Consider the following 13,485-nt stretch of genomic DNA (forward strand, 5'->3'; position numbering starts at 1 on the left):
TCGCGCTGTCGACCACCAAAGAGAATCGTCTTCCTGCTCAGGCTGACTCTGGTATTCGACTGGTCTGGCGTTCGTCTCGTTTGATAGTGTATACGCTTCAGCACAAACGTCAACGTCCGACACAACCTCGCGGATGAGCGCATTGCTATGATAGAACAAGTTTATGATTCATTGTGCAGTCGGACAATATACAAGCAGTATAACAACGTATACAAAAGATCCAGTTTTTAACGGTGCTGTTGCGCCCTGGGATCGTTTCCGTCGTTCCATGCAATGTCACGAGCTGTATATTGTACCAAAGGGACGTCATAAGGTAAGCGAATTGGAATGCGAACGATGTTTGACTGGCTCTTATAGGGCTGACCGTTTGGGATATTAAGCCAGAGTGATTCTGGAAGTGCTACGGGAGTAGTGTTGACCATTGTGACTTCGTTGATGCCAGCGTCCTTAGTAGAAAGTGTCGTGTAGAAAGTGTCGTTGGTAACTCTCTCTGATTCGAGTCCTCATTCACGTTTCTCTTACCTCGAAGAGCTGTGGATAAACCAGGACCCCCAATTCAAACGACCTTATAAACAGCTGGCTCTTGTCCTTTTCCAGCGATCCCCAGGCAGCTTTAGACAGATTGTGCGAGCCAAGATAGTGCCATGCGATACTACCAGCTCCATTCACTCGTGTATATGTTTTGATATGTGGCATAGCAGTATATCGACCTTGATCGCGGGACTGCCAGCGATGCAATATTGGTTGAAGGTAATTTCGTTGCTTAGACCAGTTCTAAGATGATCAACAAAACCGATTGATTCTCGAATGGCGAAGCTCTTCAACAAATGGACATACCTCTCCGCTTAGCCGCACAGATTCACCACCATCAACACCTTCAAGACTGGAAAAGTGGAGAGAGTTCACTCCGATGATATACAGACAGAAACGTACTCGAGAGAGCAATCATCATATTGGAAATTGGCCCACCTTGTAAGAATGTCTTCTACAGTTGGATACACCAACTTCAAATCCGGAAGACGAGAGGCCTGCTTTGCTAAAATACCACTGTTCAACGTAGTAGATTGTGACAAGGCCCTGCGGAAAGTTTCCTTCAGCCATTCATCGTTGCTGCCAAGTGATCCCATAGAAGAGTACTGAGCAATAATGCTTCCTTCAGCTTCAGACCTAAGAAAGATAAAGCAGGGGTTTTAGCTTTCATAGCTCTGCAACCAAAAAGACGGACCCACCCAACATCCTTAAGCACATTTGCCATCCTCCCAATACCCCATTTGTGCAAATCACCGTTTTTATGACGACCTGGTATACTTCCAATGAGCACAGCTCGACAGGGGCTTAAATCATACTCCTTGATTAGTTTACACCATGACGGTAGTACCGTTTTATATGAGTCGGCTTCGAAATATGAAATCAAATCCCGCTCTAAAGAATAAACAGAAGGAGGCAGAATCAGATACTTTGTTTTCGAAGTGCCACTTCACAAAGTCTGACCCGCAAATCAACACACTAGTTATCATACCAAAGCGAGAAGCTGCTTGCCCAGCACTTTTCCGCTTGAGAGGTGGCGAGATCCAAGCTCCTTGCGATTTATTAGTCCAGTCGCGAGAGATCATGTTTGCAGTGTGTATAACGATACGAAGAGTGTCATCTTGAAACTGAAGTACCATTGCCTTTGTGTGATGAGTGCCTACATTCAATCACCAAACAAAAAGTAAATAAATACATCGAGCATCATGCATCGCCGGATACCAAACCTGCCGTAAGCATCAGGAACCTCAGCTCGTCTAACCTTCACATTGTCACCCCAGCTCCTCGGATCAGGCTCAACATTCCTCATCCCATGAATGATGTATATAGGCACATGTCTTGATTCAACTGGAATCTGGTTCATAAACCAGTCGAGTTCAAACATAAAGTTGAGTTGAAGCACTCGTTGCAATGGTCCATTCATTGACAAGATATCTCGTAATGAGGGACAAGCTCTGTTCGTCCAGCTTGGGAGATCTCGAATACGTAATAGACGGAGTCCCGAGTCTGCTACGCCTTCCAATGCTTGACGAAGTGGCATTGTAGGTGTTGGAGCTACGACTGCGGTGCTGTTGTTGTCGGCAGGTGGTAAATCCAAATGAATGTCCAAATGTGTATTGATTTCCTATTTAAATATGATGTGAAATGTCAGTTCCTCATGATGTTCCTTCTGCATGAAGCTTTGCTGTCAAAGTCCCAAAAATCAAACCTCAGATGCGACACTTGACTGGCATATTGGACACGTCACTAGACTGAAAAGAGAATAGATCTTAGACTTTGCTATCGTATTACGACAGATCTCGTATTCTTCATCAACAAAACACACAAGTTCTCGAGAAACCTTACTCATTTGATTCTGACTGTTTTGGTCTTTTGGTTTCTGAAACCAGAATAAGATCGTCATCATCTGCTACCCGTCGCTTTCCGTTAGAAGAACTCATGGTGATTTCCTTTTCTTAGTAGCGTGGTGCAATGCTTCGTCGAGCTATTTGGGCGTTCTTGAGTTGTTGAGCGTCGAATTCGACAGTGACTCTAATTTCGAGCTTTCAGACGAGCAACCAAAATAAACAAGGAAGCTTAAACTCTCATCTGAAACCATATTTCTGATATTTCTCAAAATGCTCTCTTTCTACAAGTAGCAAATCTTCAAGAATACACTGTTTATACAAATTTTGATCTAGTCCTCACCAGTATAACATTGTCGTCATTTTTCAGCAATCGTTTACTTCTATTCGTGCTCATTGCTGTTAGTCGTCCTATCAGATGCTGCTAAGATGATTCAAGGTACGATCAGTTGGCAGTCACTGACGAGAGTCTTGAAAGAACTGACAGGGAAAACACATTTCCATGTCCGATTTGTACATGTAGTTCTGCAGGTTTCAGAGTTAATCTATTTCAAATTAGTTCACAATAAAATATTCACTGGAGCACCATCTTCATGCGCTCACTCATAGACGACTGTTGTAACTCAAATAAGGAAGATCAAGACCCTTCCCATCTAGTTCTTCATGATCGTCGATACCAAGCCATCTGAGGACAGTTGGCGCCAAATCCACTGCTGATACATCCCTTCTACTCTCTCTATCACCCACACGATACGGACTGGCGATTGTCTTGATTTCGTGCCCCTTGATCCACGCAACCAAAAAGTATTCTCGTTCATGCTCATGCTTTCCGCCATGACCACCTTCATCAAGATGTCCATGATCTGTGGTGAGTAATATCTATGTGTGGTTTCTTCGTTGGTATGGTACATTGGGGTTGATTGGAGGCTCTGCCCAGCATACCAGCCAATGTTCTGATGCAGGCCGCGAGTTGACTGCATCCATCAGTTGTGCTACACATCCGTCAGCAATTTGAATGGCTCTAAATTAGAGAGTTTCCTTGTGAGTTTCTGTAACAAGAATAACAATGGGTAATCAAAGAGCAATTTCATTGTACAACACCTTGAGTATTTCGGCGAAAGTGCACCATAACCATGCCCAGCGATATCGACCACACCAACGTATGCGAAACTGACGTCTGGCGGTGATGATGACCGTATCCTATCCGCAACAACCTTGGTGCATATAGGATCGATCTAGAAATGCGAAAAATGAGACAGGGCCTTGCGTGTAAAATGATGTTGGACATAAGACAGTTTGAGGGAAACTACCTTATTGTAGGTATGATGGGTCTCACCATCAAAGTTGCTCTTTTGCACCAAGTCACTAAATAGCGGCCCTCCTTCAGCTTCCGTAAACGTTCCCAATGGAGGCCAAGACAGACCAGCGTGTGCTGAGCGTCCCGATTTCACTGCACGTGTCAAAACGTCCGGGTACTCTTGATAACGGTTATCAAAGAATTTGTTCTCAAATACACCGTGTTTTTCAGGAACCGTGCCCGTCATGAGAGTGCTCCATCCCGGTCCTGATAATGTCTTTTCCTCTGCAGTAGTAGGCCAGTAAAGATGATGGGACAGCCCATCCTCAAACAATTGGGAAATGTTTGGAGCAATGTCACAATTTACACGATCGAAGCGCAATCCATCGATGCCAATGATGAGGACTTTTGGTGTCTATGGGGCACATCAACAATTTAAGAATTAGTAAGAGAAATCAAGACGGGTCCATTTTCGAAGGTGGGGTTCAAAACCTTCACGCACCATCCCAACAAGCAACACAAGTCAACCAATTCAAGTTTACTCTTTGGAAGATTTGGAAGATTACCGGAATTGCACCTTCAACAAGGCAAAAAAGCACCTTCAGCCCTCTATCCTTCCAAGTAATTCCAAAGCTCTCCGCGTAGCTAACAAAGTTAAAACGATAAAGCACACGAATACAACATGGATCCAAACAGTTGGACTGAAAAGGTATGAGATTCCTGTGATTCCGTAGCTTCTACTTCGTGCATTTCATAACCTCAATCACACCTTCTTTTAATAGGACGCCATTCCTCGTGAACTTGCGTCGAAAGACCTGGTCTTTATCTCTCAGTACACCCAGATCTCGGATGAACGAAAGCTCAAGGACCATATATACTCAGTATGGCGTGAAGCAACCAACAAATTCCACGTCTATGGTTGCATCCGAGGTTTGTTCCCTTGCAAGAACGTGTTGTACCAAAACAGCAAGATCTCACCACTCCGAATCTCCTTTTTACCTGGCCCTTAGACCTCAAATTCCTGTCTCCTTGGATTCGTGAAGATCCGTCTTATATGAAGCTGATTGAACGCAAAGATCTCAAGCAGATGAAGCTACTTGATGCCGGTTGTGCTTTTGGGCAAGATGCACGTCAACTCATTCTTGATGGCCTACCAGCAGAAAATATCACATGCGTTGATGTGGTTGACTCTTACTGGAACATGGGACTGAAGCGTGAGTTTCGCCAACGATGAATGCACTGCAAGTCGCTAATCAACCACAATTGATTCCAAATACTAGTGTTTATGGACGAAAATACACTCAAAGTACGATTCTTGGCTGGCAACTTTGCCGCCACGAATGATACGGATGAACTTGCTGTAAATCTAGATACTCTAGGTTTGACTGGATTTGATTACGTCGTCAGTGATGCAGGTAAGCGGACGTCCTTGCATTCACCAGTACCGTTTAGCAATGAGACGTCATAAGCTTGAAACTTCAAATACGGATAAACACTCAATCAATCCCTTAAAGTCCTGCATGTCTTGTCCAAGGAACAACAACGCAACTATCTGGCTCGAGCTAAACGTGCGCTCAAGCCATCTGGTACTCTTTTTGGTCGTTGTGCTGGACACATGAATGCTCAGATTTGGGCACCAACGCCCGATCGAAAGAATCTTCGATATCTGAACTCTCAAGATAGTTTGAAGGCTTTGCTTGACGAGCTAGGCTACAAGGACATCTCAGTCAAGGCCGTTGAAGGATCTGATTTTACAAACAGGATTCAACGTGCTGAAGAGGATGGTCCTTTGACAGAAGATGAAAAGAAACAAGTCGAGGGGCGAAGGCTTCTCTTCTTCCATGCTGCGGCGTAGAAGAGCCAGTATTTGCAAAATGTCTCATATTGTCCATTGTAGTTACCTGAAAACAATGTCTATTAGCAGCACCGCTTAGAGGACACCGTTCCCAATGTCTTTGAATACAACATGGCTGTAATGAGTAATATCGCGATCACTCCGCTTCTGATATGATTTAATTCACGCAGTTGGGCGACTGGACCAACCTGCCCTCAAAAATCGAAGTGACTCACATCGGTTGTGTTTGGTACCATGTTACGGTTTACACCGGAGCTTGTTCCATTTCTCAATGCTCGCAGTTTTGGAGTCCAAAAATCTTATCAAAATTAGTAAAGACACGTCGGCCCATGTCATAAAAACCTTCTCATTTTTGTCCACGAAACCACTAGGAAACATAGCAAGTCAACAAGCAGTTCAACTTTATTCCAGGAAGAGCTGGAATAAGACCGGAATAGCACCGTAAACAAGCAGACGACAGATCCAATACTCCCTCGGCGTCCAAGTGATTCCAAGGCTTTCCGCGTCACCAAACAACGTTCGAACATTCCACCTATGGATCCAAACGCATGGCATGAAAAAGTATGAGATTCTAGTGATTTTTCACTTCCGTTTCGTGTATTCCATGTACAGAAGCCTGTTCTCGTCATTGCTATGCTTCCATTCTATGTACATTTACATTTGCGGAATCTAACATTACAACATCGCTCGTCGTACACCAGGACGCAGCTCCTCGTGAATTAACCTCCAGCGAGTTGGTCTTCATCTCTCAGTACACCAAGATATCTGACGAACAAAAGCTTAAGGACCACATATACTCCATATGGCGTGAAGCTACTGGCAAATTCCACGTGTATCGATGTATCCGAGGTTTGTCGCGTCTCACCGTAATTTATACGAATGTCACACTCAGAATCTGGCTCTCATCTCTTCAATCCTTCTCTGATGCTTAGACTTTGTATTCTTGACACCTTCAATTCGTCATCATCCGTCGTATATCGACCTGATTGAACGCAAAGATCTAAAGGAACTGAGACTCCTTGATGCAGGATGTGCATTTGGTCAAGATGCTCGCCAGCTCATTCTTGATGGCCTACCAGCAGAAAACATTACATGTGTTGATGTCGTTGATTCATATTGGAACTTGGGATTGAAGAGTTAGTTCGCTGAAGTTTATTTGTCAGACAATGAAAGTGCTGTAACTCACGGAATTGACCACAACCTTTTACAAATAATAGTGTTTATGGACGAAGATACCTTGAAAGTACGTTTCTTGGCTGGCAACTTTGCAGCCACGAATGATACGGACGAAGCGGCAGTGAATCTAGAAACCCTAGGATTGACGGGCTTTGATTACGTCGTCAGTGATGCAGGTAAGCGACAGTAGACCTTGAGCTTCTACTAGCTTTGTAAGGGAAGCCCTGTTTAACGTCAACCATTATCTTATGTAGTCTTGCACGTCTTGTCCAAGGAACAACAACACAACTATCTGGCTCGTGCTAGACGCGCTCTGAAGCCATCTGCAGGCATTCTATTTGGTCGTTGTGTTGGAAATGTAACTGCTCAGACATGGGGACAAACACCAGACCGAAAAGATATTCGATGGTTGAATAGTCAAGAATCTCTACAGGCTTTGCTTGAAGAATTGGGATACAAGGATATCTCAGTCAAAATGATTGAACGACCAGACACTGCAAGTAGGATTCAGCATGCTGAAAAGAAGTCTCGATTGACGGAGGATCAAAAGAAGGAAATTGAGGGACAAATCATCCTGTTTTTCCATGCCACAGTTTAAAAGAGCATGTATATAACAAAATCTCATGGTGTTTGCTGTCTGTCCGTTGTAGCTATCTGATTTCAAAAGAATACTCATTTACGTGTTGTTAACATGTCACTCGACTGATTTCTGATCCACGATGACAGCAATCCCTTCAATTGCTGATAAAATGCGACAGAGCTACCTCAGGCACGCTAATTCGATATATGTGATGAACTAAAGCTTCCTGTGTTACAACACTTTTAGACATTTTGTATCCACGTTTGCGCATAGAGAAAAGTCGAAAATGGCAGCTCAAGCATCGGCTCCTAATCTCACGCTGAACTCGCTCTTGAATGTGGAAAACAAGATATGCCTCGTTAGTAAGTCTTCAACTGTTTTTCCAGTCAGCTATGTGAACTAACATTTTGCATCTTGAAAAACAGCTGGAGGAGGAACTGGAATTGGAAAGGTATCCAGTGGAAGCTGATCGCAAGCAGCTCGCTCAACCGGAATGATTGAACGAACCTCTTGCGGTTAATGATTTAGCGAAGGTGCAATACATTCAATGTGCTGACCAGTTTGAATTACATTGAATTAGATGATAACAGCTGGATTAGTACAGAATGGAGCAAAAGGTAATTCAAAGCTCGTGCACGATTACGTCCGTGCTACTTCAATTCGAGCTCCTTTTGGACTGGGAAGCGAGAACCCCACGCGAAAAGTTGGCTATTCGCCTCACTGACCCGCTTTGTATATTAGTCTACATTGCTTCACGTAAACGAGACGTCATTGACGCTACTGCCAAGGAAATAAACGATATGGGTGGACGAGGAGTCTGTATTCCTCTTACAGCGAATCTCGAGACCAAGGCTGGATGTGAGGCACTAGCTAATGAGATCAAGAAGTGTGAAAACGTGCTTCATGTCCTAGTCAATAACAGTGGAATCACATGGGGAGCGTAAGAAACATATGATTGGGTGTATGACTCAAACCGTTACAACGAATGCTTAACTTTTTCGTCGTTGTTAGCCCAATGACAGATTTCCCAGAGAAGGGTTGGGATCAATTGTATGCTGTAAACGTGAAGGGTATCTTTTACCTTACTGCCTTCTTACTGCCTCTGCTTGAGAAGGCCGCAAACGGAAACTTTGATCCTGCTAAAGGTAGGCCTGTGCGGTGTTTGGAACTACCCAGCAAGTTCGCTACTGATTCCAATCTCTCCGTGTCGTTCTAGTTATCAACATAAGTTCTGCCGGTGGTGTCATGGCCGGAGATATTGAAGCTGGAGGACTTGGTCAAGCTGGAACAGGTTTGCTTTACGACATTTTCTAGGCAGACGTGTCAGCCATCTAACCAGAACATACATTTTCTATACTACTAGGAACTCCTTCATATAGTAGTTCCAAAGCTGCTGTCAACCATCTTACTAGAACTATGGCACTAACGTTGTCGAAAAAGTTCATTCAAGTAAATTGTATTGCTCCAGGTTTATTCCCATCTCGCATGAGCAGCTTTGCCCTTAAACAAGAGGGGGCTGCCGAAAGATTCGATGCTTCTCAACCAATGAAGCGGATTGGAGCCACTGAGGATATGGCCGGCTTAGCTCTCTTCTTGTCGTCAAAGGCATCAGCACACATCACCGTGAGTGGATGGTTTTTCCCTCTCTGCGTCCTCTGTCGTCAATAACACTCCTTCTATTATACAGGGACAAGTGTTTGTACTCGATGGTGGTCAAAGTGTCACGGCGAGTGGCCGAATGTAACAAGTTTGAGCAATACACATTCTTTACACGAGCAACCCAACTACCGACAAGTTAATAACGTGAAACAGTTTACGATGATCCCAGACACGTTTTGGCATGTCTTATAGTAGCATCTGGCCAAGATAACGCGTAATATTGATATACATTGCATTTGACACACAGCCGTTTTACCAGTTGGAAGCATGAGTCCAGTCATGATATGATGTCCAACGAAAACGTGCATGCGAAAAAAGCCTTGTAATCTCGCGGTTAGTATAGAATGTCACCTGGCGTGTTTTTCCTTTGCATTTTCGTTAGTTGCCATCAAGTAATTCGCAAACACGCTCGTGACAAGAAAACCTTTACAAAAGTACCTTCAACTACACCAGGACATCAATTCCAAGTAAGTATACGCTCCACGATCCATTCATTCTACTATTCAAACGGCTCCCCCGTCTCTTGTCAGCGGTTGATCCAAATGTCAACAAAAATGGGAATGATTGGACGATGGATAGATCTGATAGGACACTCTATTCGAAAGATATAAATACTGACGAATGCTTGTATTAATGTATGTAGTATGCCTAAAGCCGCCGTTGTCAAGAAAACTAAAGCCGCAAAGAAGAACAGTAAGTCATCAAAACGAGAAATGTGGGTTTTGGTTGGTGTTGATGATCGTGTTGATGATCAATCGAAACGAAAAGATGTGTTGTTTTGAATATTTATATTTATCGGGATTTGATGAGACCTGTATTATGCATCGGTCATGAAAAAATGCACTAAGGAGCGGTGGGAGAGGGACTGGTGACATGATCGAACCAATGGATCGATGACTTGACGACGTACCGGCATCGCCTAACTTGAGAGGCATCTGCCAGATGCTTACAGTGATTTAATGGGCCAAGATCTCGCGGGAACAATGGCTGAACTGCTTTTGGAATGACTTCACAATTCATAAACATTGACACCCAACTTTTTTCTAACTATTTTAGCCAACTCGGCTGACGCCAAACGGGTCTCTCCATACAACAGTACGTCGATGCATCCATTATATAGTTTGCCTTGCCCGTTTCACGCATTCCTTGTCGATTTTCCTTCACCTCACGTGCTTCACACCTCTATTAGTGTTTATCAAAACTGAATTGGCTTCCGTAAAGGCAGAATTCCCAACATTGACCCATCGTGAGGCTTTCAAGGTACGAAAGAGAATGTTGTCGCATTCTATTCTGTTATGCAATGCGAGCGATTTCTGTGCTTCTAACACCTTTCTCACAATGGAACATTAGAAGGCTGCTGGTAATTGGAGCAACTCTCCCGAGAATCCCAAGAACCAGTCTTAATTGATGATCAAACGAACATACTTGTATATAGTTGTGTGGTATATCAGAGCAAACGCTCCAAACTTGCTTAGCTTTTATATAAAGTTATTATAAAGACTCTGTGCCTCTGTCTTGCATGTTCGATTGCGTCGTTAATCGCTCACCATCGCAGGCCATCTTGAACTGACAAAGCTCTAGCGTAGGAAGCCACTTAGAAACACAAGTAATTGACATGTAGAAACCATCGAATTGCATCTTATTTCTTTAAAATTCGACGTGTTTACTGAGTGATCGACGTTGCATCTTTCGCGAAATTGACACTTCAAACTCGTAAAAACTCTCAGGAGACTTTGCGTCATATTTAACTAGACAAACTCAACCAAAGAGGTGTACAAGTAAGTCAATCATGCTATTACGAGTTTATTATTCGCATATTGAGCTCCTTTTCAATGAAACGAACTACTTAATTTAACTTCACATCTGTTGATTATAATGACATACGTGATCTCGAGTCTAACATAGTGTTTAATAGTAAACTGATTATGCCTAAAGCTGAATCTGTAAAGAAATCTGGCAAAAAGGTCGTAGGTATGAAATACGTCTCCCTTGTTACGCTGACATACGTCATTGAACGTGTGGTCTCATGATGAAGCCACTTGATTTACAGCTTTTCTATCAATACTGACAATGATTAAATGTCTCTTGATGATCATAGGTCAAAAACGTGGTATTAGGTAATGTATAGACCCAATAAAGTGTAAGCTTGTCGATGGATACTTAAGAAATCCATAATATTGCAGTGCATATAATCGGTATATGAAGGAACAACTTCCAATCGTGAAAGCTGAACATCTTGGACTTGATCACAAGGCAGCATTCAAAGTGAGTACTCAATACGAGCTGCCAAAGAGGTTGTGCATGTTGATGACCTGTCAACATTTTTTGATTTAGATGGTCGCCACCAACTGGAAGCTCCATAAAGAACAGCAGCTACAGGCTGCTGCTGAAGAATAACACGAATGATACCTCATAGCTTGCATTATTCTGAATCGTTGGCCTTGTCTATGGAGGGAGAAGGAGAGGGGATGTGTAAAGTGTAGTCGCTGCTGCTTATAATATAAATTACTGACAAAGCCTCTTAACGCTACGATGTGTTCAAAATTCCGTTCCGTTCTGGCCGACGTTGTCTCTGCACTTACAGTCCTCTTGCAGTCGGTTGGTCCTGTCTCGCAACTTTTCGACGACGAGCAACGTCGGCTCCAAGCAAACATGAAGGACGAAATCAGAAACGTCACTGGCAGATTCTTTGTCGTGGTTATTAACATCTTAGATGGCCTCTCACTAGCTGCCTTGAATGCCTTGGTTTTTGTATTTGCCCTCGTTTTGGCACCGATCTTGTTCCTGCTCTCGTTGGTATCCTTCACCAAGTATATACCCATAAATAACAAAAATTACCCACTATCTTACATGACTCGAGGCAATACAATCTCGTATAAACCGGTTTGGGATGAGCTCACCCCAACATTAAAGTCGAACCCCAACGTGAATTTCTCGCTCGCAGAACTATTGATGCAAGCTTGTGCTGCATCTTATAGCTCTGATTTGGTCATGAAACAGTTGATCCATGCGTCTTGGGAGCTACAAGTCGAGTCTGTTATCTGTGGTGGTAGAGAAACCAATGTTTGTGTACTATATTCAATCCATTACAAGTGTCTGTTTATAGTATTCAAAGGCAAGGAGCTCTTTGATCTCGATGGTGTAAGTGCACATCATTGTCCTCTCTTGAATTGTTGGGTGTGTCGGTACAACCACCGTTTGACACTGACAATTTCCCAATAGTGGCTCATGGAATTGACACCTACAAAGATCAGCTCAGATGGACAACAACTGTCTCGTGGCATGGTACATGAACCAGCATACTCGCTTCTGGAACTGGCATCTCCAGCATCATATAATACCAACCAGCAAAGGCGACGTCAAATCTGGGAGAGTGATCGAGCTCGATATACATATGTCAATGGAGCTCAAGAAGTATTCGTACCTCCCAATCATGATACTTCAAATACTCCACGATTGACTGAAGCGTTGATCTGGACGATCGAGGAGGTGCTCAAGGAGGAGTTTGGATATTCTGGTGATCGACGCTGGAATCAACCTCCTCCAACTATCTGGATTACTGGTCACGGATTAGGTGATGAGCGCGGCAAAACTGAATCCGATTGGACTTGCACCAACTCAATTAACTTGGAACAATCCATCAATTAGGTGGTACCCTCGCCACTCTGTTTCTCACCCACATCAAGTCTTGTAGTCTAGGTGGTAGTGGTAAAGAGGAAGTCTATGGATGGTCTGACACCGTACAAGGAGCCTACACGTTTGGAGCCATGAAACCAGGAGATTCAGATTTGGCAGCATCGATATCAGAATGCTTAGCAAGATCTCACGTTGTCTTGCATCGATTGACGGTCGCGAATGATTCATTGCCATATCTGCCACCATCCAATAATTTTATTCGAACTCTATACAAGCTTGGGAAACGTATATATACAGGTCACGGTAGTTTGGATTCTCTCCCTTCGTCGTTATTAGACTTTGAACATCCTGGAAAGGCTCTTGTTATGGGGTATGCCAAACGTATAGGATACGCGCCACGTAATGGTATATATGCAATCACTCGAGACGCCATATCATGGACGCTCGAAACTCCTTATTGTCTCGTCGACCCTATATACAGAGGCTCCATCAAGAACATGAGTATCGGTTTTGTGACTGGATCTACTGTAAAGGATGTCTTTGCTGCTCTCTTGTATCGAACTATTTTATACGACAGCACTCCTCAATCATATTTAGATCGAATCAGGCAAGCCAAAGCCGTCTCTGGATCCATCGTTGCCCCACCTGGACAAAAAACTCGTATTATAAAGACCGTTACTGATATCAACGAAGCTGGCTCTGTCGCTTCATACACTTCTGCATCATATATCCAACGTCCTCGAGCAGGGGAATCCCAACAACAGAGAGTCGTGGCACCAACTCCTGGAGGACAAACACCATCAGTCACATCATCACAACGTATGATGCCTCCTTTGGCTGCATCTGCTGAACCCATTGATCGACAAAGTATGACACACAGTATGGTGTCTTCTCCTGAAAGGGCTTCTGC

The 13,485-nt window shown here is 43.6% G+C and overlaps 2 protein-coding genes across 2 annotated transcripts; one reads left to right on the forward strand and one right to left on the reverse strand.

Annotated features, from left to right (window-relative positions):
* Positions 1 to 227: 227 nt before the first annotated feature.
* SmJEL517_g04915 (uncharacterized protein) lies at positions 228 to 2,769 on the reverse strand (the record flags this gene model as incomplete). The annotated part of the gene is made up of 8 exons (XM_031170843.1): positions 228 to 446; positions 523 to 774; positions 838 to 883; positions 970 to 1,167; positions 1,230 to 1,422; positions 1,520 to 1,687; positions 1,750 to 2,152; positions 2,716 to 2,769. The coding sequence occupies 8 exons, from the start codon at positions 2,767 to 2,769 to the stop codon at positions 228 to 230; spliced, it is 1,533 nt and encodes a 510-aa protein (XP_031023186.1).
* Positions 2,770 to 7,566: 4,797 nt separating this feature from the next.
* SmJEL517_g04916 (uncharacterized protein) lies at positions 7,567 to 11,336 on the forward strand (the record flags this gene model as incomplete). Its single annotated transcript, XM_031170844.1, has 16 exons — positions 7,567 to 7,642; positions 7,706 to 7,731; positions 7,861 to 7,897; positions 8,022 to 8,220; positions 8,292 to 8,425; positions 8,497 to 8,571; positions 8,644 to 8,903; positions 8,968 to 9,020; positions 9,583 to 9,632; positions 9,996 to 10,034; positions 10,129 to 10,199; positions 10,290 to 10,299; positions 10,845 to 10,910; positions 11,038 to 11,056; positions 11,123 to 11,204; positions 11,274 to 11,336. 16 exons carry the CDS (start codon positions 7,567 to 7,569, stop codon positions 11,334 to 11,336), a joined length of 1,260 nt encoding a protein of 419 aa, XP_031023182.1.
* Positions 11,337 to 13,485: the final 2,149 nt, after the last annotated feature.

This window comes from Synchytrium microbalum (assembly GCF_006535985.1).
Source record: "Synchytrium microbalum strain JEL517 chromosome Unknown SmJEL517_scf0038, whole genome shotgun sequence".
Taxonomy (NCBI): Eukaryota; Fungi; Chytridiomycota; class Chytridiomycetes; order Synchytriales; family Synchytriaceae; genus Synchytrium; species Synchytrium microbalum.